This window comes from Haemorhous mexicanus, chromosome 6 (genome assembly GCF_027477595.1).
Source record: "Haemorhous mexicanus isolate bHaeMex1 chromosome 6, bHaeMex1.pri, whole genome shotgun sequence".
Classification (NCBI taxonomy): Eukaryota; Metazoa; Chordata; class Aves; order Passeriformes; family Fringillidae; genus Haemorhous; species Haemorhous mexicanus.
Genome location: NC_082346.1, coordinates 11,720,166 through 11,742,603, shown reverse-complemented (window position 1 = coordinate 11,742,603; position 22,438 = coordinate 11,720,166). Strand labels below are relative to the sequence as shown.

At 51.8% G+C, this 22,438-nt stretch overlaps 3 protein-coding genes across 7 annotated transcripts; 1 reads left to right on the top strand and 2 right to left on the bottom strand.

Annotated features, from left to right (window-relative positions):
- The first annotated feature begins 191 nt into the window (after positions 1–191).
- DNAJC17 (DnaJ heat shock protein family (Hsp40) member C17) lies at positions 192–20,073 on the top strand. 4 transcript variants are annotated; one of them, XM_059848615.1, is made up of 12 exons: positions 192–335; positions 1,823–1,892; positions 2,795–2,853; positions 3,586–3,673; positions 4,055–4,137; positions 5,038–5,134; positions 5,502–5,551; positions 6,062–6,139; positions 7,134–7,214; positions 8,079–8,207; positions 14,493–14,625; positions 19,960–20,073. In XM_059848615.1, the coding sequence occupies exons 1-11, from the start codon at positions 258–260 to the stop codon at positions 14,616–14,618; spliced, it is 939 nt and encodes a 312-aa protein (XP_059704598.1). In that variant the 5' UTR covers positions 192–257; the 3' UTR covers positions 14,619–14,625; positions 19,960–20,073. The 4 variants fall into 4 exon arrangements, with proteins under 4 accessions (XP_059704598.1, XP_059704597.1, XP_059704599.1 ...); XM_059848614.1 differs by lacking the exon at positions 19,960–20,073 and having other exon boundaries at positions 14,493–14,701; XM_059848616.1 differs by lacking the exons at positions 14,493–14,625; positions 19,960–20,073 and adding an exon at positions 10,784–13,157.
- Positions 10,687–11,922, bottom strand: C6H15orf62 (chromosome 6 C15orf62 homolog). Its single transcript, XM_059848619.1, has one exon. It carries the CDS (start codon positions 11,920–11,922, stop codon positions 11,407–11,409), a length of 516 nt encoding a protein of 171 aa, XP_059704602.1. The 3' UTR covers positions 10,687–11,406.
- On the bottom strand, positions 14,964–22,433 carry GCHFR (GTP cyclohydrolase I feedback regulator). Of its 2 annotated transcripts, XR_009486816.1 has the most exons (4): positions 20,465–22,433; positions 19,242–19,336; positions 15,486–15,810; positions 14,964–15,064 (listed from the first exon to the last, which is right to left on the bottom strand). XR_009486816.1 is itself a non-coding variant. In XM_059848618.1 (3 exons), the coding sequence occupies exons 1-3, from the start codon at positions 21,089–21,091 to the stop codon at positions 15,687–15,689; spliced, it is 846 nt and encodes a 281-aa protein (XP_059704601.1). In that variant the 5' UTR covers positions 21,092–22,433; the 3' UTR covers positions 14,964–15,686. The 2 variants fall into 2 exon arrangements, 1 of the variants encoding a protein (XP_059704601.1); XM_059848618.1 differs by having other exon boundaries at positions 14,964–15,810.
- Between the last annotated feature and the right edge of the window lie 5 nt (positions 22,434–22,438).

Here is a 22,438-nt window from a genome sequence, read left to right as displayed (position 1 = left end):
CCGCGCATGGCCCTACGGGACTTGTAGTAAACTAGAGGAAACTCTAGTGTTTTCCAGCCCGCCGCAGCTAAAGAACTACAACACCCATCATGCCCAGCACGGCTCGGCGCACCCTGGCTGTTCCCGTCCTCAGGGGCTGCGCGGTGCATCACGGTGCTTGTAGTCCAGTCTTCCCGGGCGGCGCGTGGCGCGGCGGCCTGCGGGGACTACATTTCCCAGCGACCGCGGCGCCAGGAGCGGAACCGGGAAGCGCGAAGATGGCGGTGGATAAGGAGCTGCTGGAGCGGGACCTCTACGGGCTGCTGGGCATCGGCGAGAAGGCGTCCGAGAAGGAGGTGAGGGGCGCGGGCGGCTCGGGACGGGCTCCTTCTCTCCCCTCCATCCCTTTCCCGGTGTCCTCGGGAGCGGCGGGTTCCCGGCGCGGCGCTGCTCTCCAGCGCTGAGCTGAGGGGCCGCTCCAAGCGCTGCTGCGGGACCGGGGCTGTCAAACGGGAAAATCCCGGTTTTTGCTGATAATAGCATTGTCATATCCCGGTTTTACCGGAATTGGCCTCGTTCCCCCAATTAACCCCTCAATCCTGCGGGGCGGAACCCGCCTTTGGAGGAGGAGAGACCTGCGGGCTTGGTCTGGGACATGTTGTGCTCGCTTTGTTTATGTGCTTCCCGAAGGGAAATTCCCGTGTTGATCCAAGAATCCTGTTGTTAGACGTTTGTCCGAGCACCCAAAAGTCACGCAGTTAGTTTTGTGGGGTTGGAATTACACGTTTGCGGTTTTAAATTGAGTTTAGTTGGTTAGTCAGTGCTAAACTCAGGAAGGAAGCTCTGAGAGAGCTGCAGAGGGGCTCGGGCCAAGGGCCGGGAATACCAGGATAAAAAGGGAATGGCTGCCCACTGCCAGAGAGCGGGGTTCGGTGGGACAATGGGGAGGAATTCTTGGCTGAAATGGGAAGTCGGAGGATGGAGCCTGGCGAGGAGACTCCTCTCCCTCAGCTGGGCTCCTATGCTGGAGGTGGGGTCATCTACAGGGCTTTTCCTGCACATTCCCAATCCCGGGAGTTTTGTCCACCAGGTGGGGCCGGGACACAACTTTTTCCACTTGATATAGCAGGGAATTGGTTAGGAGTAGGACAAAGTGGCTTCCTTTTTTCCTTCCTCCCCCCACTTGTTTTTTCCTTTCCACTTTTTTTCTCAATTTCCCCATTTTTTTGTTCTCTTTACCTCTTTTATTTTTCTTTTCCATGTCTCTTCCTTTCCCTCTTTTTTTCCTTTCCCCTTTTTGGTTCTTTCCCTCTTTTTGGTTCTCTTTCTGGGTTTTTTCCCTCCCTCCATTTTTTTATCATCTCCCCCTTTCCCTCCCACCCTTTTTTTCCTTTCCTTTTTTCCTTTCCTTTTTTCCTTTCCTTTTTTCCTTTCCTTTTTTCCTTTCCTTTTTTCCTTTCCTTTTTTCCTTTCCTTTTTTCCTTTCCTTTTTTCCTTTCCTTTTTTCCTTTCCTTTCCCCTTTCCTTTCCCCTTTCCCCTCCCCTTTCCCCTCTTCAGTTTTCTCTCCTCCTTTCTTTTTTTCTTCTCTCCTTTTTTCTTCTCTGTTTTTCCTTTTCTCCTTTTTTCCCTCTCCCATTTTTTTTACCTGAGATGTGACTGCTCCAACACAAGACACCTGGGAGCCAAAATAGCTTTTCAAAGCTCCAACTCCTTCCTGACACAGCCATGTCCCGATCCCAGTAGGTCTCCCTTGAACACAGGGATGATTTGGGGTTTCCAGGTTGCCTTTTTTGGCAGAGCCAAAGCAGTTTCTCCCCAGTGACCCCAGTGTGGCCCCTGCAGGTGAAGACAGCGTTCCGGCAGAAGGCCCTCACCTGCCACCCGGACAAGAACCCCGACAACCCCCGGGCAGGTGAGATGGGGCAGCTCTTCCTGCTGCAGTTTTCCCTTCTCCAGGCTCCTGGAAGTGCCTCTGGTTCCCTAAGTGCTGAGGGATGGCTGGGTGTGTGTCCCTGAGAATACACACAGGGCTGGGAGTTGCTCCTGTTGGTGTTAACTTTGCTTTTTAAGGCTCAACAATCCATGCTGGGTTTAGAAACACCAGCAATAAGACAGTGCTGGAATTACAGCTGCACCTCTCCAAACCTTCCCAACCTTTGCCTGTTTGGACACTGCTTTGAGCTGTATCTCTCACAGTCCAAACTTCACCAGCACTCCATAAATCCTTTTATCTGTGGGCAGGGCAAGGGGGACTTTCAGCTGCCTGCAGCGAAGGATTGCTGTGGATGAAGGTTATAGAATTAGCAGTTACTTTGTATTTTGTGTGTCAAGACTGATAATGCATCTTTATAAAAAATAAATACAATTTGCCAATGCTTGTAATGGGACCAGAGGCAATACCTTTAAAGGATAGATGGCTGTGATGCAACAGCTTCCAGTACAACATAAGCAGGGCTTCTTGTTGAAAGAAAAAGACTGAGAGGGAGAAGGAAATGGTGAAGCTCTGGCTAAATGTGGCATGAAGGAGATATTGCAACCCAAAATGAAAATAATCAGTAAGGAAATCAAGTTTGTGTGCTTGAAGATTTCTCTTAAAATGAAACAATCCCAGTTTTTTGTTTCTTTATTTACTCTCAAGTTTGTGTAACACCTTTGAGTTGAGGTGGCCCTGGCTAGAGGTTGGCTTACAGATCTCTTGGAGAGGTGATTTTTGTTCCTTGGAGAGACCTTCCTGCAGGAATTGTCTTTCCTGGTTCTTCCCCAGGTTCCTCACCTGGTTTCCCTCATCTTGCCCTTATTTCTTGTCGTTCTCAGCGGAAATTTTCCACCAGCTGTCCCAGGCCTTGGCCGTGCTCACAGATGCAGCAGCCAGGGTAAGGATGTTCCCTGGGCAAGGGTGGGATTTTGGGATGGTGCTGGGAACTGTGATCCTGCCTGTCTTGCTCTCTGCTCCAACAGAAGCTCATTGAATACAAATCTCAGCTGTTATTCTCCCTGCTTCTCCATGAGATCAAATCTCAGGTGCCAGGTAAAAGCTTGGAGATATGTGGTGTTTGGGATTTGCTGCTGGGAGCAGCTCTGCCCTGAGATTCTGCCTTTAATAATGTGCTGGACTGGGGCATATCCCATTTAATAACACCATCACTGACTGAGGAACACCAAATTCCCATGGCAACATCTGCCATTCCTGTTGAGTCAGGGGCTGACAAATGAGTAATACCTGGATGCAATTCCTGAGGCTCCAAGCTTTGCTGTCTGAGGGACATAGGAGAACTTGGATCCTTCTAGGTTTGTGGGGAAGTGGCTGAGGCCACTGCCCAAGGCCTAAAAGAACCTGAAAATGTCCCTGGAAAGAATAAAACTGAAAAATGATCGAGGAACTCTCTCCAGATTAGCTCAGGAGAGGGAAAAGTGTTGATTCCAGTTGATAAAACTAAAAATACCTGCTCCTCTTTTCAGGTACTGGCAAAGCTTGTAATCCAAGAAGCAGCAGATGCTTCAGCCCTGCTGACAGGGTTTCAGTCCCTGATGTCACTGTATTCCCTGTTTTCCAGTTTCTCTCCTGGTTTCTGTAGTTTCCCACTGTTGTGCTGGTTCCTTGGCAGGCAGCCTATGACAGGGTGAGGAGGGCGAAGAAGGAGGCTGCAGCAAGGACACAGAAACTCGATGAGAAGAGGAAGAAAGTAAAGCTTGGTGAGAAAATCAAAGCCTTGCCTTCTCCTGAGGTCTCCCCTAGCTGCCTGTTTGCATTTCTTCTTCCACAGGGGTCAGTCCATGGGGGATGACTCTGATTTCTTCATCCCTGGTACAGTCCAGTAGACCTGGGATCTCCTCCCACAGCCATAGCTGGGGTGGTCCTGCTCTGGGAAGGAGGGAATTAGGTCCTGCTCTGGGTATTAGGGGGTTGAGGACTGTTAAGGCTCCTTTGGTGTGTGGGGCCGGTGGAGAGGCAGCAGAGCTGTCAGAATATTGGTGTAGCTGCAGCCAAGTTTGTGATCTATCCATCTTCCTCTGGCCAGCAGGGAAAATTCAAGTTCTCTTTGGATTGTTTTAATTTTGTTTCTTTCTCTGCAGATCTGGAAGCCAGAGAACGGGAAGCCCAGTCCCAGGAGAACGAAGAAGAGGAGATCAGGATAACGAGATCATTAGAAGAAGAAGTAAGGATAAATTCTTAGTTCTCTCTGCTATTTTTGAGAAGAATTGCTGGAAGTATTTCCATTCATGATGAAATCCATGGGATGAGGTTGTCAGGAAAATTAATCCACAAACACCAGAGGTTTATGTCCAAAAAGAAGACAGAGGAGTCCTTTTACTTTATTTGAATAAAGGGAGAGGCCATGGGGCATTCCCCTGGGATCTCTCAAATTTTTGGAGGACACAGCCTCCCTTTTCATCCTAATTTCCCAGCTGCATTTCCCTTCTCTCTTTCCCCTTTTGCTGAGATACTTGAGAGGTACAGACTTCCCAATAAACCTGATACCAAAGATTTCCCTCTAATGTATAACCCTCCCTTTCTATTTTTAATTCTTATGGAATTTAGGGGGTTTTTCTTCCCCATTGTTTCTTTCATCTTTCAATGTCTAATTTCATTTATCAGCAAACCTAAAGTTTATTTGTAAAAGCAAACCTCTTTTTCCATTCATCAATCAGTGAAATCCTTCCCATTTTTTCTTTTATTTCCCAGTGCTAGTTTTATCTACCAGCAGACCCACAGCTTGTTTGTAAAGACAAATCTGCTATTCCTCTCAAGGTGCAAAAAATTTCTGGAGAGCAGTCCTTTCAGCTTTGGGATTAAAAGGCTCTGTGAATCAGAGAATCCTGGAATGGTTTGAGTGGGAAGGGACCTTAAAGCTCATCCAGTTCCAGCCCCTGCCATGCTCTGGGACCCCTTCCACCAGACTAGGCTGCTCCCTTTGGAGCTGTCCCGGGGGAACTCCGGCAGGAGGGGAGTCCCAGGAGATGGGTGTGAAGCCCAGGCTGTCCTTGGAAGTGTCCAGGTGACATTGCAGCCCTGGATCTGTGCCTCAGGTGCCTGTGCTGTGTTCCCTGTGCCACAGATAATCCGCCTGCGGGAGGAGGGCTCTCGGCAGCTGGAGGAGCAGCAGAGGCTGGTCAGGGAGCAGATCCGCCTGGAAAGGGAGCAGCACAGCCGAGGTGAGCACGGGGAAGCACCTGCAGGTGCCCTTGGGCTCTTTGGCAGCTCTCCACCCTGAATTTTTCCAACCTTCTTGCAGGGAAAAATGCCTCAGAACCTGTCTCCTGCTTGTGTTTTTGCTGACCTGTTTCTAGCCTTGATCCTGGCAAGTCTGTGCTTCCTAAAAGGGAAAAATGCTTCCATGGAGTATTCAGTCTGTGCTGCAGTTCCTGTTGCACGAGATTTTTGGGACTGGAATGGTCCAGTGGAAATCCCAAAGTATTTCATCATATGTATGTTCTTAGGGAAAAAAAATGTGCAGAATGCTGAGGAATTTTCACCCATGCTCTTTCCATCTTTTTTTTTTCTTCCTTTTTCTTTCTTTAGGCAAGCAGGAAAGAAATGGAGCTGAAGGCAAAATAACTCCTAAACTCAAGGTAAGACATCCTTAAAAAGCTGTGTTTTGTTGAAAACTGATAGAACATGGTGGAAAACAGAAGGGACATTTCAACCCTACTGAGGTGGTATATCCTTTTTTATACTGAAGATGAAATTCCTCCATGGAATGTGCATCATCAGGTGAACAGCTCCTGTCCTTGCTGTTAGAATTTCTTCCTCAGTCACCTTTTCTTTGTCTGCTCCAGATTTCTGAGCCTGGGATTGAGTTGTTTGTGCTTTAAGCACAGGGAAACATCTGCTAATTACCCTGGCAGAGCCATTAGCATCCTTTCAAGTGCGATCTTTTTTTATTCCAGTGAGCAGCGTTTCTCCCTGTTCCCCAAACAGTTTGTTCCCTGTGCTCACTCCCATGCTGAGATCACTGTCTTGGCAGGCCTGGGAGTGTGGCTGGAAATAGCAGACGTGGTGAATGTGCAGGGGGGTGGGAGCTGCTTGAGCAGGCAGCACATCCAAACGGGAAAAATTAACTCCTGCCGTTTGTTCCCCAGCTCAGGTGGAAATGCAAGAAGGAAGATGAGACTGGAGGGGGATACTCCAAAGATGTGCTGCTGCAGATCCTGCAGAAGGTCCTGTCTGACACTCTTCCCTGTGTATTACTGGGTCTTCCCCTGGTCCCAGTGCTGTAAGGATAGTGAATTCTGGGAAGCTGCATATCACAGAGTCATGGAATGGTTTGGGTGGGAAGGGACCTTAACAATGATTCTGCTCCACCCCTTGCTGCAGGCAGGGACTCTTTCCACTAGACCAAGTTGCTCCAAGCCCTGTCCAACCTGGCCTTGGACACTTCCAGGGATGGGACAGCCTCAGCTCCTCTGGGCAACCTGTGCTAGGGCCTCAGCACCTGCACAGGGAAGGGTTTTATCCTAATAATCTAAATCGGTAATCTGATCTAAACAGCTGGTGTGATGCCATTCCCTGTGTCCTGTCACTCCATGCCCTTGTAAGCTATAAACTGGAGTGGCTCATTTCCTTTCCTGTTCAGCTTTCTTCTGCAGTTTTCAGAGCTCATCAGCATTGATCGTGGAGTCATTAAGGTTGGAAAAGATGTCTTAAATCATCAGATCCCACCTTTGAACCAAGTTGGATCCTTTGATCCCTGAGCTGGGAGCTGTTTCCCAGCTAACAGCTCTGGCTGAAACGAGCTGCAGACTCTTCCCACTGGATGCCTCCTGCCCACTTAGTCTGGCTCTGTGGTTGTGGTGCACTCATCCTTCACTTCAAGCACTCCACATCCCTGCTGTGGCAAGTGCAGAGACAGGCACAGACAAACCTTTGATCTGATCAATCCCACCCTGGCATCTTTCTTTTCCCTCTGAGCTCTGACTCTGAGCTCAGCAGCCCTCTTGCACTGGGGAGCCAAGTGTGTAGCTCCATGCCTTCCCAGATTATTTCCTGGAGGGACAAAAATGGTGGGATCAGTGGAAGCAGGACAGAAATGATGACAGCTCGAGCCTCATGTCTGTGAAAACACATGTTTTCTCTTTGTGTTCATTTGGTAACTGAACTTGCCATCTTTCCCGGCTCTGTAATTAACTTTCCTTCCTTTCTTTCTTCCCACAGTATGGTGATGTGCTCAATTTGTTGATCTCCAGCAGGAAGACTGGGAGTGCAGTGGTGGAATTTGCCACGGTGAAGGCAGCTGTGAGTGTGCAGAACCCCTGCTGGGTGTGCTGGGGGTGGCACAGGACAGGTGACAGCCAGGACACTGCCCTGTCATTAAGGCAGTGGAGAAGGGTAATGAGAGTCAAAAGGCACGGAGGGAGTGGCACAGCTGGAGGCACAAACCCAGAGACCAGGCCCATAAACAGGTTGTGCACGGAACAGGCTGAGGGAAGAGGCACTGCCTTAAAAATCAGGCACTGAGCACTTACTCAGCTCTCTGAATGTGAAATGCCTTGGAGTTGGGGTTATGTGTTTTGGAGGTGATAACAGGCATTTGCAGTGAAAAACAACCCAAAATGTCTTGACTCACTGTGAGTTATTCATGTGGCTGTGGGAGCAGAAGTCATCAGTTATCCTAAATTTTAGTAGTTCCATCAGCTTGGGTTGTATGAGAGTTTCCTTGTTAGCTTTGCTTTTCCTCATATCCAAATGATAAAAGCCCCCAGAATTGTGTGAGACCTCTATATCAAAAGTGCTGGCAGGGCTATGGACCATAGAGGTGCTTCTCATGTAGGGCAGCTGTGAAATCTGAGAATCATGGAATGGTTTGGGTTGGAAAGATCCTTACAATCTTAGAGAGTGGAACCATAGAATGGTTTGGATTTAAAGGGACCTTAAAAGACCATCAATTTCAAGCCCCCTGCCATGGGCAGGGACACCATTCACAATCCCAGGCTGCTCCAAGCCCCATCCAGCCTGGCCTTGGACACTTCCAGAGACAGGTCTTGTTTGTGCCCTGCTTGGCCTTGAGGCCATTCTGAGATGAGAGCATGATTCCTAGGGACTTGGGAGGGAGAAAGGTCTGAAATTCAGGTGGTGATGGAAGGGTGTTTTCCATGCCAGGAGATGGCTGTGAAGAATGAAGTTGGCCTGCTAAATAACCCCCTGAAGATTTCCTGGCTGGAGGGCCAGCCCCGGAGCCACCCCAGCACCGTCCTCCCTGACAGCACCAGCCAGCCCAGGAGCTCACAGGTAAGGAGATGGAAATCTGGTGCTGGAACAACCTAAATCTCAGAGTGCTGTCAGATAGAAGCTTTTGGGATCAGGCCTGACTTTCCCAGCAGCCCTTTCTGTGCTGGATCAGTGGCTTTCTAAAGGACATCCTGCCTGGGCAGCAGCACACTGGGAGCTATTTGGATCTTCACACATTCCCTTTCTCCCAAGTGAAGGAGAAGGATGTTCCTTGCTCAGCCCAAAGCCTCCAGTGCCATTCTGATGGGATTTTGAATATGTCTTGACTGTTGGAAACCTCTGAGTGAGAGCTGCTGAAAGGTTCCTTTAGAGAGCCTTGATTGCTCACTGCATTCCCAGGAGGAGGAAGTTTCAGTGCTGGAAGCAAACCTCTATTCTTAGAGTCTGCAGGAGGGAGGAGACAGCAACATCAAGCTAAATACCCTTTTGTGTGTTCACTCCCTAAATATTTTAAGCTTGTGAGATTGTTCAGTGCATTCACTCTCTTGATGTTTCATTAAGTATTTTATTTATATTATTTGTAATTATTAATTAGAACACCTGATTGTTTCCTGTCCGTGTAGGGTCAGGGAAAGTCCTGCAGCCACAGGAGAGTCACCAGAGTGTCAGGAAAGGAACTGGGGCAAAAAGCAGAATCCAAAGCATGTTATTTGAGAATTTCTCACTAGCAGAGAGTGAGAACTGGCTCATTCCTACCAAAGGGGTTGCTGGTGCAGTTGGAGCTTTGGTAGTGGATTCCAGCCTCTGTGGGTTCAGATCTCTGAGTTTGTCTTGGCCTGTTTCCATGCCCAGAGCTTGTTAGTGTGGAAGCGCAGCGTCTGCCTGCGGTGCAGGATTAGTGTGGTGGGGCAGGAAAGCAGCACACAGTGCTGGTGACTCACCTCTGCCCAGCACAGCCTCCTCAATCCCACCGGGCTCTGGGAATGCTGAGGAGCTGCTGCCACGGACCTGCATCTTTCCCAGGAGCTGCACAGCTTGTGCTTTGCTGTCCTTTCTGCTGCTTTTAGCTGTAAGAAGCTGCACTTTCTGGGATGGAACTGCAGCCTTGCATCTCCAAGCTGCTCTCTTTCCTGTTTTTCCTTGTTCCCATTCCAGACCCTCCGCAAATCCTCCTGCTGCATCCACTGGGATGCTTCTAAAACCTGCAATGTGTTTACAGCTCCTCTTGGCTGATCTGCTTCCAGCTGACTTAGCCTGTGCTCTCCTGTTCAAGAGTGTGCAGAGTGAGCTCCCAGATCCCTGTTCCCTCTGCCTCTTCCCCTCACACCCAGCCTGGCTTCCCAGGCACCAGGCTCCACGTTCTTGCTTCCAGGCTGCACTTACCTCATTCTGATTTAAGCTGCCCTTGCTTCCTATTCACTTCCCCCCTCTGTTTTTGTCTGAATCCACCCCCGTTTTGTTCCCACTCTGTGCAAAAGCTGCTCCTCTGCTGCTCTGCTTCAGGAAACAGCCCAAGCCTGCAGTGTTCTCATGGCAACACGCTCACTACTCATCCTCTGCTCCCTGTCTGGGACAGGCAGCCAGTACTCCCTGCCTGGGAGAGCCAGCCAGGACCTGAGAGCCAAAATGCACAGGTAAAGGACAGCCAGACCCCAGCCAGGGGGTTTGGGAGCAGTTCCCAGGTGGAAGCTGCTCATCTTCAACTGCCTTGTTGTCTCCTACAGCAACAGGTGCACGTTGTCCAGCAGTTCCTGGAGAGCTGCTGCAGACAATCAGGCTCCAGTTTCCCTTGGAATTCAAAAGCTGTGGCTTGGACAGTATTACTCCAGGCTATTAAGAGCAGTGGCTCTGTGATGGTTCAAAGCACACAATGGCTGTAGAGAGCTTGTTTTGCTATTCCAACGGCATTCAACGCTCAGTTTTGGGAAGATTTTCCCTGCTCCTGCAGTGGAATCTCCCTACCAGAGCTCCTCAGCCATTCAGCCCTGAGAAAAACCTCCTGCCTGGTGTTCTTGTACCTGTTCTAAGCTCCTTCAGAGGTTTCAGAGGGTTTATTTCCTATTATATGACTTTGGGAGGTGAATCTCGCAGAGTAAGAGGCAGCTGTCCCTTTCCTGGAGTGTCCCTGCACTTTGCTGTGGCCACTTCCAAAGCTCCTGGTGATCTGGGGGCATGGAGGTTTTATTATTGTTGTTTTTTAAAAGAGCCCTAATGGTCAAAAAGGTAAGAACTGGTAGTTAGTTTTAGCAGTTTGTCCTGGTGCTGCCCAAAATGTTCTTAGCCTGGCAGAGCCTTTCCCACTGTCCAGCTCAGGGGTGGCAGCTGTTCCTATCTTGCCCTGAGCTGTGTGAGCTTTCCTCAGGGGAAAATCAAGTCCCAGCAGCTCTGTCCTTCCCTCAAAGCCACACAGGTGTCCCTCCCCCCATCACAAAACCCTGCAGTGCCAGGGAGGATGGACCTGGGTCACTCCAGATACCCTGTGCTCCTGGTGCCTGGGATTTCTGTGGCTTGTTCCCAATGAAATGAGGCAACCAGACACTTCAGTCACAGATACATTTATTCTTCCATGTCTGTACAGCTGGGAGCTCAGTGCATGCGTGAGGCAGCAGTGTCAGAGACATCTCTTCTCCTGCCAGGAGGATAAATCCACTGCTGGCGCTGTATCAGGAGCCTACTTGGATGCTTACCTGTTTCCAGGCTGGGAGTGCCACCTGCACTGGAGTTAAGGGAAAAGAAACCCACAAAGAGGAAGAGAAAAAACTGAGGAACAGCTTTGAGCTTTCACATCCAAACATGGTGGGAAGAGAAGCCCCAGTTCCCGTCTCTCAGCCCTCAAAGCTTTGGCTTCAGGGTGCAGTGCTGCTGCCTCCTTGCAGGCTGCCTGCTGTTCCACAAGTGATCCATGACAAATCCCTGTGTGTCCCTGCCCCACAGTGTCACATCCCCAAAATAAGTCTTTCCCAAAAAATGCCAGTCTTCCCTGAGGATGGGACGCGCAGTCCGGAGTGGGAAATTCCCAGGGTGGAGAGCGGAAAGTTGCCCACGAGACAGCAGACGGTGCTCTCACCTGAGCACAGAGCCCGTGAGCTCTGCTCCAGAGGATTCCTTGGCAAGGACAGGGATGCTCTGTGGTGGGTGAGGTGAGGACAACAAAACAGGCCACACACAACAGGCATGCTCCAGTATCCCTCCTCCTGCTGGAATGGGAGGAACTGGAAGCAGCAGTGAGTAACTGGGATGTGATGGACAATGAATACCTTCAAATGGCGTAATCCCTTGGGTTCTGTTTCCTGAGGGTCTGCAGCACATCCTCGAGAAGCGATAGCCCCAAATCCACTTTGAAGGACATGAAGGGGTCAGCCAGCTCGGGAAGAGTGGTGCTGGTTGGGAGACCTGCCTCTGAGGTGCCGTGGTCCGTAGCCTGGTCCTTGTGCGTCGGAGTGCCTTTGTGGTACGGAGCAGCGTCGGAAAAGGAGAGGTCGGAGTGGGAATCTGTGTGGTCGATGATGTTGGGGCAGCTGGAACTGTCCAGGTACAGCCGGGGAGGCTTGGGAGGGGCTTGTGCCTTGGCCAGGTTCTGCTCGCTCTGACAGGACAGGTACTCAGACTTGTCCTTCAGATCCCTCAAGCATTCCCTTTTCTGGCCGTCTGTGTCCAGAGTGTGGCTGTTCTGGTTCAGGATGATGACTTGGTTGCCCAGCTTTTTGTGCCTCCTGAGGGAGAAGCGTCGGAAGAAGGTGGTGGACTTGAGGGACCCCCTGCGCCAAGTATCCATGGTGAGGAAAGGCAGCGAGGAGCAGGAATGCTGGCTCCTCACAGGCAGGAGCCAAGGGATCAGCAGAGAGCCACGCAACAGGATCAACCTCTTCCTGCCCCGTTCCCGGAGCTGCAAGGAACACAGAGAGGCTGGTAGTGCAGGAAATGCAAACTCCACGCCGTGACAAGGAGCACTTGGCTTGTCTTGGATCTGAAGGAGTCTCCCCCTGGAGTGGAGAGGAGCGGCGATGTGTGAGCGAGCTCGTTAAACGTGTGCTGCGGCTCTGGGCTGGTGGGGAACAGCAGAGGCACAGTCACCATGAGAACAGATCTAATCTGGCATCTAGAACAGAAGGGCACTCGGGTGCCATGGTAACCAGGCACCTTCTGCGGAGGGGCACCGCCGGAAAAGCGCCGTGGGTGGCTGGGAACGAGACGGTGACTCAGTCCCACCAAAGGAACCCAGGGAATACGGGAGAAGGGGGATGCAGAAAGCGACAGTGCAGGAGACAATGCTGGGAGAACGGAGTGCAGGAGAGACTTACACTCTGTTGGAGCAGCCTGGAGTCCAGGTATGGAGAGGAGAAGCTGCTGGAGCACTTGGAGACCAGGATGAAGAAGCAAGTCCAGGGAGAGCTCAGCCAGGAGTCCAAGAATTCAGCCAGGTTGGACCCAGAATGCCAAAACTCCCCAGCTCTGCTGCCACCGTCTCTTCATGTGCCACCCGTCGCTGCTTCCCGGGCTGTGGCTCCCTGCGTGGATGTGTTTGTTTTGAGCCAAGCCCTTGCTGAGTCAGCCACGTCAGAAACTGGGTTTCACTCCATTGGTAATTGCCAGGATTGCAGGAAGTAGGTGTGTGGAGTGGTGGAGCCTCAGCCCACGCTCAGGCACCCGGGAGCACGTGCTGGGAGCCCACCTGGATCAGGCTCTTCTCCCTCCCACCACTCTGAGGGCTCCTTGTGTCAGCAGAGCTCCCAAACCAGGCTGCAAATAATCTCCTGGCTGTTTTAAATTTCAATCCCAGTGTGAGGTGGGGCTTCAGGTTTGTGTGGGTGATTCATCTGCATAAGTCTCAGGCAGCCTCTTCCATCCAGCCCAGCAAATTCCTGGGGTTGGTGGATGGGACTTGGAAGGATCCTGGCTGAGGGCTGATACCATCGGTGCTTTCTCAGACACTGCTGCTGCCAGTACCCAAAGGTCATTTTGCTCAGGTGGCTCCTAAGACACCAATTAGACTCTTAATTTCCCTCTTGATGTTCCTTATCTGTTGTGGGCTTTCATTGTGTCCTTGCAGCCGGAGGAGCCACTTTGCTGGCACAGGATAAGGAATTGCACTCGCCCATGTTTCCATGCAGAGACTTATTTAGGCATTCTGTTGCTTTGTATCCCTTCTGCTTCCTAAGAAATCCTTCAATATCTGGAGAAGCTGTGGCTGCCCCATCCCTGGAAGTGTTCAAAACCAGGCTGGAGCAGCCTGGGCTAGTGGAAAGTGTCCCTGCCCACGGCACAGGGTTGGAACCAAATGATGTTTAAGATCCTTTCCCACCCAAACCATTCTGTGATTCCTTGAATCTCTGTGATCACCACTTAACCCACTTCCTAGAAAAAGGAATATGAAGGGGTTTTTTTTCCCATTCACCTTCTGTCAAGAAACTCGTATTTCCACCTGAACTGTCAAGGAATGAGCTGGATGTTTCCAAGCCTTGCAGTGCTTTCATACATCCAAAATAGCACGGCCACCTACTAGTGTAGAATGGCTTTGGAAGCAGCGCCAAAGCACCAGAGCAGCTGTCATCTGCTGCCCACGTTCATTAGGCAGAGTCTGCAATCAACTGCCTTGACGTGACAGTTGCTGCCACACACAGCAGGGAGGCTCTGGGAGCTTTGGGAAACTCTTCCATTCCTGTGTCATGTTTGGGAACATCCCTGGTGGTTTTCTTTCTGCTTCTGCTTACATCGGTGAATTGTTTGTGGTGGAAAAGACCTCCAAGGTCATTGATTGCAGCTGTTAGAATCATGGGATGATTTGGGTGGGAAGGGATCTTAAAGTCCATCCCAGGGCAAGGACACCTTCCACTATCTAGGTTGTTCCAAGTCCTGTCCAACCTGGCCTGGAACACTTCCAGGGATCCAGGGGCAGCTTCTCTGGGCAACCTGTGCCAGGGCCTCAGCACTGTCAAGACAGTTGGAAGTTAGTCACTTCCATGACTCATCCACAAAGGTTTGATTTTTTTATGGCATTAGCCTTTGTAACAGGTGAAGTGTACGCTGGACTTCGAGCACCAACACTGTAGGTGCAGGGTGATCTTGTCATGCAAAACAATGCCCCATCCAGCCTCATGGAATGCTGGCTCCGTGTCTGTCCTGCTTTCTTCACCAACCACACTTATTGCTGGTTATTTTTAATAATAATTTTAATAACAATTTCTGGTTATTTCCTGTAGCCAGGCAGCTTTCACCCACCTCACCCAATTTCTGTGGGATCAAACCGTTTCCTGCCCAGAACGCTGCTGTTGTGAGGGGGATTTGGGGAAGTCTGGGAGCCTGTGCTCCCCTGATGGGCTGTGTGTGTTTCCTGCTCCTTCCCAGGCGTCGGTGGTGTCGGAGCGGGACTATGAGAGCCTGGTGATGATGAGGATGCGCCAGGCGGCCGAGAGGCAGCAGCTCATCGAGCAGCTCCAGCGGGAAGATGAGGAAGAAAAGTCTCACACTTAACATGAGAGTATGGATTCTTCCCACCCCTCCGTCCCCTCAGAGCTTTTTCTTTATTTAAGTCAATAAACCTCCTTTTTTCTAAAGCTATTGTGGGAATAGAAACTCCCAGGGAATGCAGCCCATATCCCTTTGCAGGTTTGGGGAAGGAATGGCTGCCTGAGGTTCACAGAGTGCAGGTGTTACCCTGTCAGTGTGTGTGCCCAGAACAGCTGCCCCATCCCATGGGACAAGGTGTGAGAGATGCCATTAGAACACCAAACCCTGGAGCTTGAATTCCTGAAAGCTCCTTCAGGAGCCATGCATCCAGAGGGATTTGGCAACAGCTTTAAACAGCCCACAGAAGGATACTGGTCTCTTTGGAGCAATGTTTTATTGGTGTTACCCCCCGCAGCAGAATCCGTGCACAGTCCCAAACATTCCAGCAGTGTTGGAATTAGAGCCTGCACCTGGAATAGTTACACAACAACACTTTCTGTGTTATTTTGGGAATCCCATGTTAGGCTTGGATGGCAGTCTGGGATCTGGAAGTTCAGTGGTGCTGCTGAGATGGAAGCAGGCCTTGCTGCCAAGGGAAAGGATTCTCAGAGCCCTGGGAGTAGGTTTAGTGGTTCCCTCTTGGATTTCAGGGATGAGATGGGATGGTGTCCATGCTTGCTGTCCCTCCCTAACCCCCTAGCCCAGGAGAAGGCACGGAGCTCTCTGGGGCAGCCCCAGCCTGAGGAGGAGGCAAACAGGGCTGTTACTGAGCTTCCTCCAGGGCATGCTGAATACATGATTAAAATGTAAAAAGCTGGAATTTGCCAGACTGCCATCCCACTGAAGGCAGAGCTGGAACCATCTGTTCCCTCTGCCAAATTCTGGGCATACCTTCCTCCCCCTGCTCTTGGGAAACAGAACAGGGATGGCAAAATTCCACAGGGTCCAGCTCTGCTTCTGCGCCATTCTTCCCCCTGCTCGAGTGCCTGGAGTCTGGGACAGGAAGGAATTAAGGGGGGAAAGTTTGCTGCCAGTCCTATAAGATGATCTCCAGCAGGATGTGGTCCGGGTGGAACACAGGACTCTCCCTGGCTATTCCCTGTGGAGGCACCAGACCAGGGTCTGGCCCACGCCGGTCATGCTGACCACGCGGTAGCCGAGGCTCTCCAGCTTATCCAGGACCACGCGCGGAGCATCGTTCACGTAGTACTCACAGCTGCACCCAGGAGAGATGGGAATAAGGTCAGCTGGGGAGGAAGAGATGGGAATTTCCTGGTGGAAGTGAGCCTGCCTCGCTCCTGATCCCTCTAAGTCCAGCGGCCACACCTGGCACAGGCGTGTGTGACACGGGGCCTTGGTTGACCCTGGGGGAAGGCACAGCCCGAGGTGCCAAACCACAGGAATCCTGTCCAGGAGGGAAGGATCAGGCTGAATGGGAATGTGGCTCAGGGGCTGCTGTCCAGAGCCACGTGCTGCTCAGTAACTGGGCTGACACTGCAGCAGAGGGTTCACAGGTAAACATAGTGAGCACGTTTTTGGCATATACCTGTGAATTCATGGAGGAGGAGAGGAATGATTCAGGTGTTTCTAAGGAATGAAATCCCAATGTTCTACTCATGTCAGAGTATGTCTGTGAGATGGGTGGGTTTGAGAGACTGTTAGAATTTGGGGATTGGAAGAAAGTGATGCTTTCAGGCAGGTGGGAAACCTTTGGAAAGCCAGTAGTCATCCATCCTGCATGGATGTGCCAGGCAAGGTGGAGCCAGGCTCCTCTGTTCCTCCTCTGTTCCAGCAGTGCCTGGGAGCTGACACTGGGATCCTTGTCCAGCTCTGATTCCCCATTGGTTTGTGCTGGCTCTATACTTGGAGCACGTTCCTGCATTCCTACCCCTCGATCCGAGAAGCTCCATGGCTGTGACACTGCTCCCCAGTGAAGGGACCAGGCACAGGCTGGGCTGAATTGGCTGGGGACAGCTGAGCTGAGCTGAGCTGAGCTGAGCTGGCCAGTGGGACCTTTGGCACTGGATGTGCCAGCCTCTCCTCTGACATGACTTTTGGGATAAGGCCTAGAGCAGCTCAGCTGTAGCTGACTCACAGTGCTTATAAGCAGATAATGATGGGCTGCGGGATCACTGGGGATCCTGTTTGGGCACCTGAACAAAGCTTCTCCTGCTTTTCCTACTAATAATGATAAAAAAGATCCAAAAGCCTTTCCAAAGCTTCTCCTGCTTGGATTTCAGACCCATGCTGGAGCTGGAAGTGCTTTAAAGCATGAAATAACCTGAGATGTGAGAGATTTTCCAGTTTCTCAAGACAGACTGTACTTGGCTGTAATTATAGATGTGGTGTAAAGATAATGTGCATTATTATAAGTGTCTTTGAAGTCAGTTCTTTCTCCAGGAGGGTTGCTACATACCCTTCAGATTCACAGTGGGAGCTAGTAAATATTATTCCCACTATTCAGAGGAAGTAGCAGAGGCAGGGATTTGTAGAAACCTAAAAAACTCAGTAGCTGAGCTAAAAGCAGGAGGCAAGAGTTCCCAGGGCTTTATCCCAGCTGTGTGTTGAGGGAAATGAAGATTGCACACTGTGGGTATCAGATCTGCTGCCGTCTCTGTGTGCATCCAGTCGGGATGGAGGGACTGGGATACCTGCAAAGCCTTTTCTTCCAGGTAAATCCCACCCCACCCCTTGCCCCACCTGGCTGCCCCAAGGGTTTTGACCCCGAGTGAGAGGGCAGGGACCACATCCCTGCTCCCCACACCTTGTGGGACTTAATGAGGGGCTGTGTGTCTCTGCAGAGCTGTGGAACAGGATCCATGTGCTCCCTCATTATAGGGATTTCAGCTTCACCTGTACATCCCAGTTTCCCAGCAGCTCTGTGCTACTTGAGGTTTTCTTTCAGGCTCCCTGAAAGGTTATGGCTAAAGTTCTGGGGCCCAAGGTGCTGCAGGAAGGGGGTTTGCAGCATCCATAGCCAGGCTCTGCTCGTGAAGGAATTGGGGATGGAAAATCCTGCTCATCCACAGTGCAGATCCTGGAGCTCCCAGCCCTGGCTGGGATTCTGGAGGAGGCGGCCGGGCTGGCACGTGGCTGTGCTCCCGGGGGTGCCAGCAGCCACATTCCAGCCAGGGGACTTCCCCTGTGTGCCTGAGCAGTGGGGAAGGACGTGCTGTGCCGCAGGGATGTCCCGCAGGGATGCAGCGGAGTTCCCAGGTGTGACACAGGCCATGCCAAGGAGCAGGTGGGGCAAGAGGAGCTCAAAACGCTCCAGGCCATGGGGGAGGAGAGAAAGGTGGCGAATCCACCAGGGAGATCCCATAGGAAGCTCATATCCCTTCCCCAAAACAGGCAGAATGTGGTGCTTCTGTTCCTTACAGTGCTGTGGCTCCCCCAGCTGCTGGGGCAGGAACCCCAGCAGAGGCTTTTATCTGTCTTTGCCTTCCTTTTCCACCTGAATCCCAGGGCTCCTTGCCCAAATCTCTCAGGATCCAGTTCCTTCTTGGAGCCTGTTGTGTTTCTCTGTGTCCCATCCCGTTGCATAATTCCGGGCTCCGCACGGCGGGTGGCAGCACGACTCTGGCACTGCTGCCAATCTCTGCCCCACCCACGAGCTTGGGAATAGCAGCACGGAGAGGGATCAGCCTGGCAAACCCCCCAGGAATGCAGCTGGGATAGGGGGGTCCTCAATACTTATATTTTATCTCCTTATTATTAACATTTCCCACCCCATTCATATTTTTAACCCTGCAGCAACTGAGGATCCAGCCCTTGGTGTTGGCCAGGCTAGTGCTGAGTAGTAGGGCTTTCCCAGCTCCATGAATGGAAGCTTGGGAACATTTGAGATGAGATGCACCTTTTGTTTTAATGCCTCCTCCTCCTTCTCCTGCTCCTCCTTTTCCTCCTTCTCCTACTCCACACCACAGCACATGGGACACAGCAGGAACTGAGCTGCTCCTCTCTGTCAAATTCTTTTGCATTTGGGGGTTTGTTTTGCTTTGCCATTGTGGTTTTGTTTTTTCTTTTTTTTCACCCCAGGGAAACCAGGAAGTGAGATATCAAGCGAGGGGAAAAAAAAAAAAGTGAGCCAAACCATGAGGTCATATTTCTGAATGGCACTTGGCCCAAGGCTGGGGTCAAACTCAGCGTGGTGAGAGGTGGGGACATGGAAAAGTGTCAAGTATCCATGGCTTGGGAACATGCCAGTGGAGGGATTGGAGTCAGGGGTGACACAATGGGAAGCAGCTCCAACTCCAGGGCTCAGCTTCCCATGGAAAAGATTTGGGAGCTGTTGGGAAGGGCTGGCTCAGGTGAAGCCTTGAGCTGCTGGAGAGTGGGATGGGATGGACAGACAGATTCCAGCTGGGAGGGATGGATGGACAGAACTGGGTGAGCGTTCTGGTGTCTCAGCACCAAGAAAGGCACAGGCAGAGCAAGGCAGGGATGGCACTGAGAGAGGAAAGGGGGTCAGGTGATAAAGGAGGGTCAGAGAAAAGGAAAGTAAAGAACCAAGTGAAATAGCAGGCAGCATTTCCTCATTAACAGGACACATGGAGTCCTGGGATTAACTACAGCTGGAAGGTGCTGTGGGGAATTCCAGGAGTGAAAATGTTCTGCATTTCTTGGGAAAATGAGGAGAGGACTTACAAGTTGTTGCCCAGCGTGTTCCTCTTTGTGGCCCCCAGGATACTCATCAGGTGGGGATCCGAGTGCTCGTCGCCCACCATGGTGGGCCCAGCCTCCTGTGGGACAGGCACAGAGTGGTGAGTGACACGTGGTGACACGCCCACCCCCTGTTCCAAGGAGGGGCCCTTAGTCCTAGCCACTGCCAGGAAGGTGGTGCAGCTGCTCACCCAGGAAAGTTCCAGCCTCAGCTCGATGCCAGGTTTCAGACTGGAAATGTTTGCTTTGCCCCTTTGGTAAAGAGCAGAGCTTCAAAGTCTCTGGAGGGCAGACTGACTGAGCCCTGCTGCTCCAGGCTTTTCCTTCCTGTGCCATAATCCATGTGCCCCTTCGTGTACCTCATCCATAAGTACTCAATCAACGTGTACAATCCCAAATGCCAGTGCCAGCAGATGCTTTGGTGCTGCAGTATCCCCACACATCCCCATTCCCAATCCACTGCTGCTTCCTTTGGGACATCTCCAGTGGCAGCAGCAGCAGTGTCCATCACAACTCCCTCCCTTTGCTCATTTGCTGTTTTCACTGTCCCTGACCCAAACCACACCAACAGATCCAGGCTTCTGGATGTCGGGAAAAGGGAAACCCCAGATAAACACACAGCTGTGGGCTCCTACAGAGTCCTGCAGGATGTGGGCGCTGCCAGTGCCGGGAGTAACGTTTGCTTTGTGGCTTTATTTGACAGGAACAGCAGCCATCCCACCAGTGCTCCTGGACACTGATCCCAGCCAGAGATCCCAGCCACTGCCCGGCTCCTGTCTGCCCAGCCATGCCCACTCCCTTGGCCGTGTTTTCCACCCTGGAATGGCTGTTTGGGGACGAGGGAAAACCAACTGCGAGGACAAGAGGGGCCGTCCCTTTGGCGTTCGTGGGATCCTGCCGCAAGTTTCCCAAGTGAGTGGCTGTTTGGGACAGGAGGCTTCGGGGCAGCAGAGTCGGGTTGGGGGCACCGGGGGCTCTCACGGGCGGCTCTCACAGGCCGCTGGGGCACAACCTGGCCGTGCTGGGGTCCCCCAAACCTGCATCACCCCCCGACCCCCCAGCAGCAGCAGGGCCAGCCCATGCCGGGATCGCACCGGAGGTGCCGGTGACGGTGGCACCGCGGGCTGAGCGGGTCTCACCGCTAGCCCCGGTCGGTCCCTGCTCGCCCCCCGGAATTCCCCACCCCCGGGGGTCCCGCCGGGACTCACCAGGCGGATTTGGGTGCTAATGAGCAGGTACGGCATCTCCGCTCCGCCGCTCCCGCCGCCGCTCCAGGGGGACCTGCCCGGGGCCGCCCCCGGTCCCGCCCCGCTACCACCGCCCCCGGGCGGCGGGGGAGAAAAGGCTCGGGGGAGCTTGGGGGGGCGGGAGGCACCCGGGGGACTCCGACGAATCCCTCGGGATCTCGGCGCTGCAGTCCCAACAAGGGATGGGCAGGAGCTGAAGGGCTGGAAGGTGATGGAGCAGGAGGGGACAGGAGATGAGGAGCAGGGAGAGGATGGAGCAGGAGATGAGGAGCAGGGACGTGGAGAACAGGAGATGATGAGGGGGGAGGCAATGACCCAGGAGATGATGGATAAGGGAGACCGGAGAAGAAAACGGAAATTAATAGCAGGGAGATAAAGAACCAGGAAATAACAGCAGGGAGGTGAAGACTGGGAGATGGTGGAGCAGGAGCCAGGCAGGTGGGTCCTGCAGAGCATTCCCACTCTCACCCCACAGTCTGACCAAACATTCCCCTGAAGCAGAATGTTCAGCATTATCAACATTTTTTGGGAAAAATCTCTTTTTCTACTGTTATTATCTAAGAACACAGGGGATTTAAATTCCTTCATAACTGGAGAAGTTCCATTTCCTGAGACTGGGACAGGCAGAGGCGCTGCATATCTGTTATTGATGTTATTAATTATTAATTGCTGCTGTTATTATAATTACTATTGTTGTTGTTGTTGGTAATTGTTATTATCGACATTGTCACTGACCCATTGGCTGGGTTTGGTGACATACAAGAAACCCCAGAGGCTGTTGGTCTCCTCTTCCTAAAGCACATCCCACAAATCCATTAGGAGTTCCCCATGGGATACCTCCCCCCACGGGTTAAACATCAGCTTGTTTTCATCACTCCCATCCTCAGCAGAGCCTCTTCCCCAAGTCCTGGAACAGCTGGAATGTTTGCTCATTGCTCTCCTGTCCCAGTGCAAACCTGTTGCCCAATGAACCAAGGGCACATTTCACCCAGCTGGGTTGGGTTTTGACAGAATTCCCGTAATCCATGACCACTCTGGACCTCTGCTGGGCACGTGTGCTCTGTGGTCATGCAGGCAATGATATGGATATGAAATCCAGATCTTTCCAGAAATAAACGGAAAACTAGTCAGGGTTCTGGCAGCCTGCCCAGCTCTGGGTCTGACTCTTATGTGGCTCTTACCTGGGGAAAAATTAGGAAGGAGAAAAAGAGGAAATGAGAGAAGAGCTATACCTAACATTTTAATATTGAATTTCTTGAGGAGATACCGAAATCTGGGAGGCAGCCAGATCTCATCCATCATCCCAAAGCACCTTATCACCCTCTGGCTCCGAGCTGGCTGCTCCCAGATCTCCTTGCACTGGGCTGGCTCGAAATTGCTCCCAATAATTCAGATAAAGGGAAGCAGAACGTATTTTGGCTCTGCCCAAGTCCTGCTGTCACCCAAACCCCACAAGGAGCAGGGAGCACACAAAGGGCTTGGTTTTCCCTCTCCTGGCTGGGACCTATCCCTGAGGAATCCTTTGGCTCTTCCAGAAAAAGCTATTTCTAGTTTTAGTGATTCTGGGGTAAGGAAGTTCTTCCTGAGGGATCCCATCAGGAATGGAACCACCCACCACATTTCCTGTAAAATAAAGAATTCCAACCCCAAATGCTTGGGATAACTGTTTGGCCATTCCCATCTCCTTGGCCTATTCCACCTAAAATCCATGATCTCATCCCAAAACCCGCTGGCTCTGTGCCCAAAATCCCACAGCCAGCCCCGTGCCCAGCTCCCTCCCTACAATAACCCTGTCACGCTGAGCCCCCCAGATTTGGGCATCCAAAATTCCCATTTTTTGGGTCACTTTTGTCCCTCACTGCTGAACCCCAAACCCAGCGCGGTTCCTCCCACATATGGGAGCACCCACAGAGCGTGGGCCTGTCCCCTGCACCC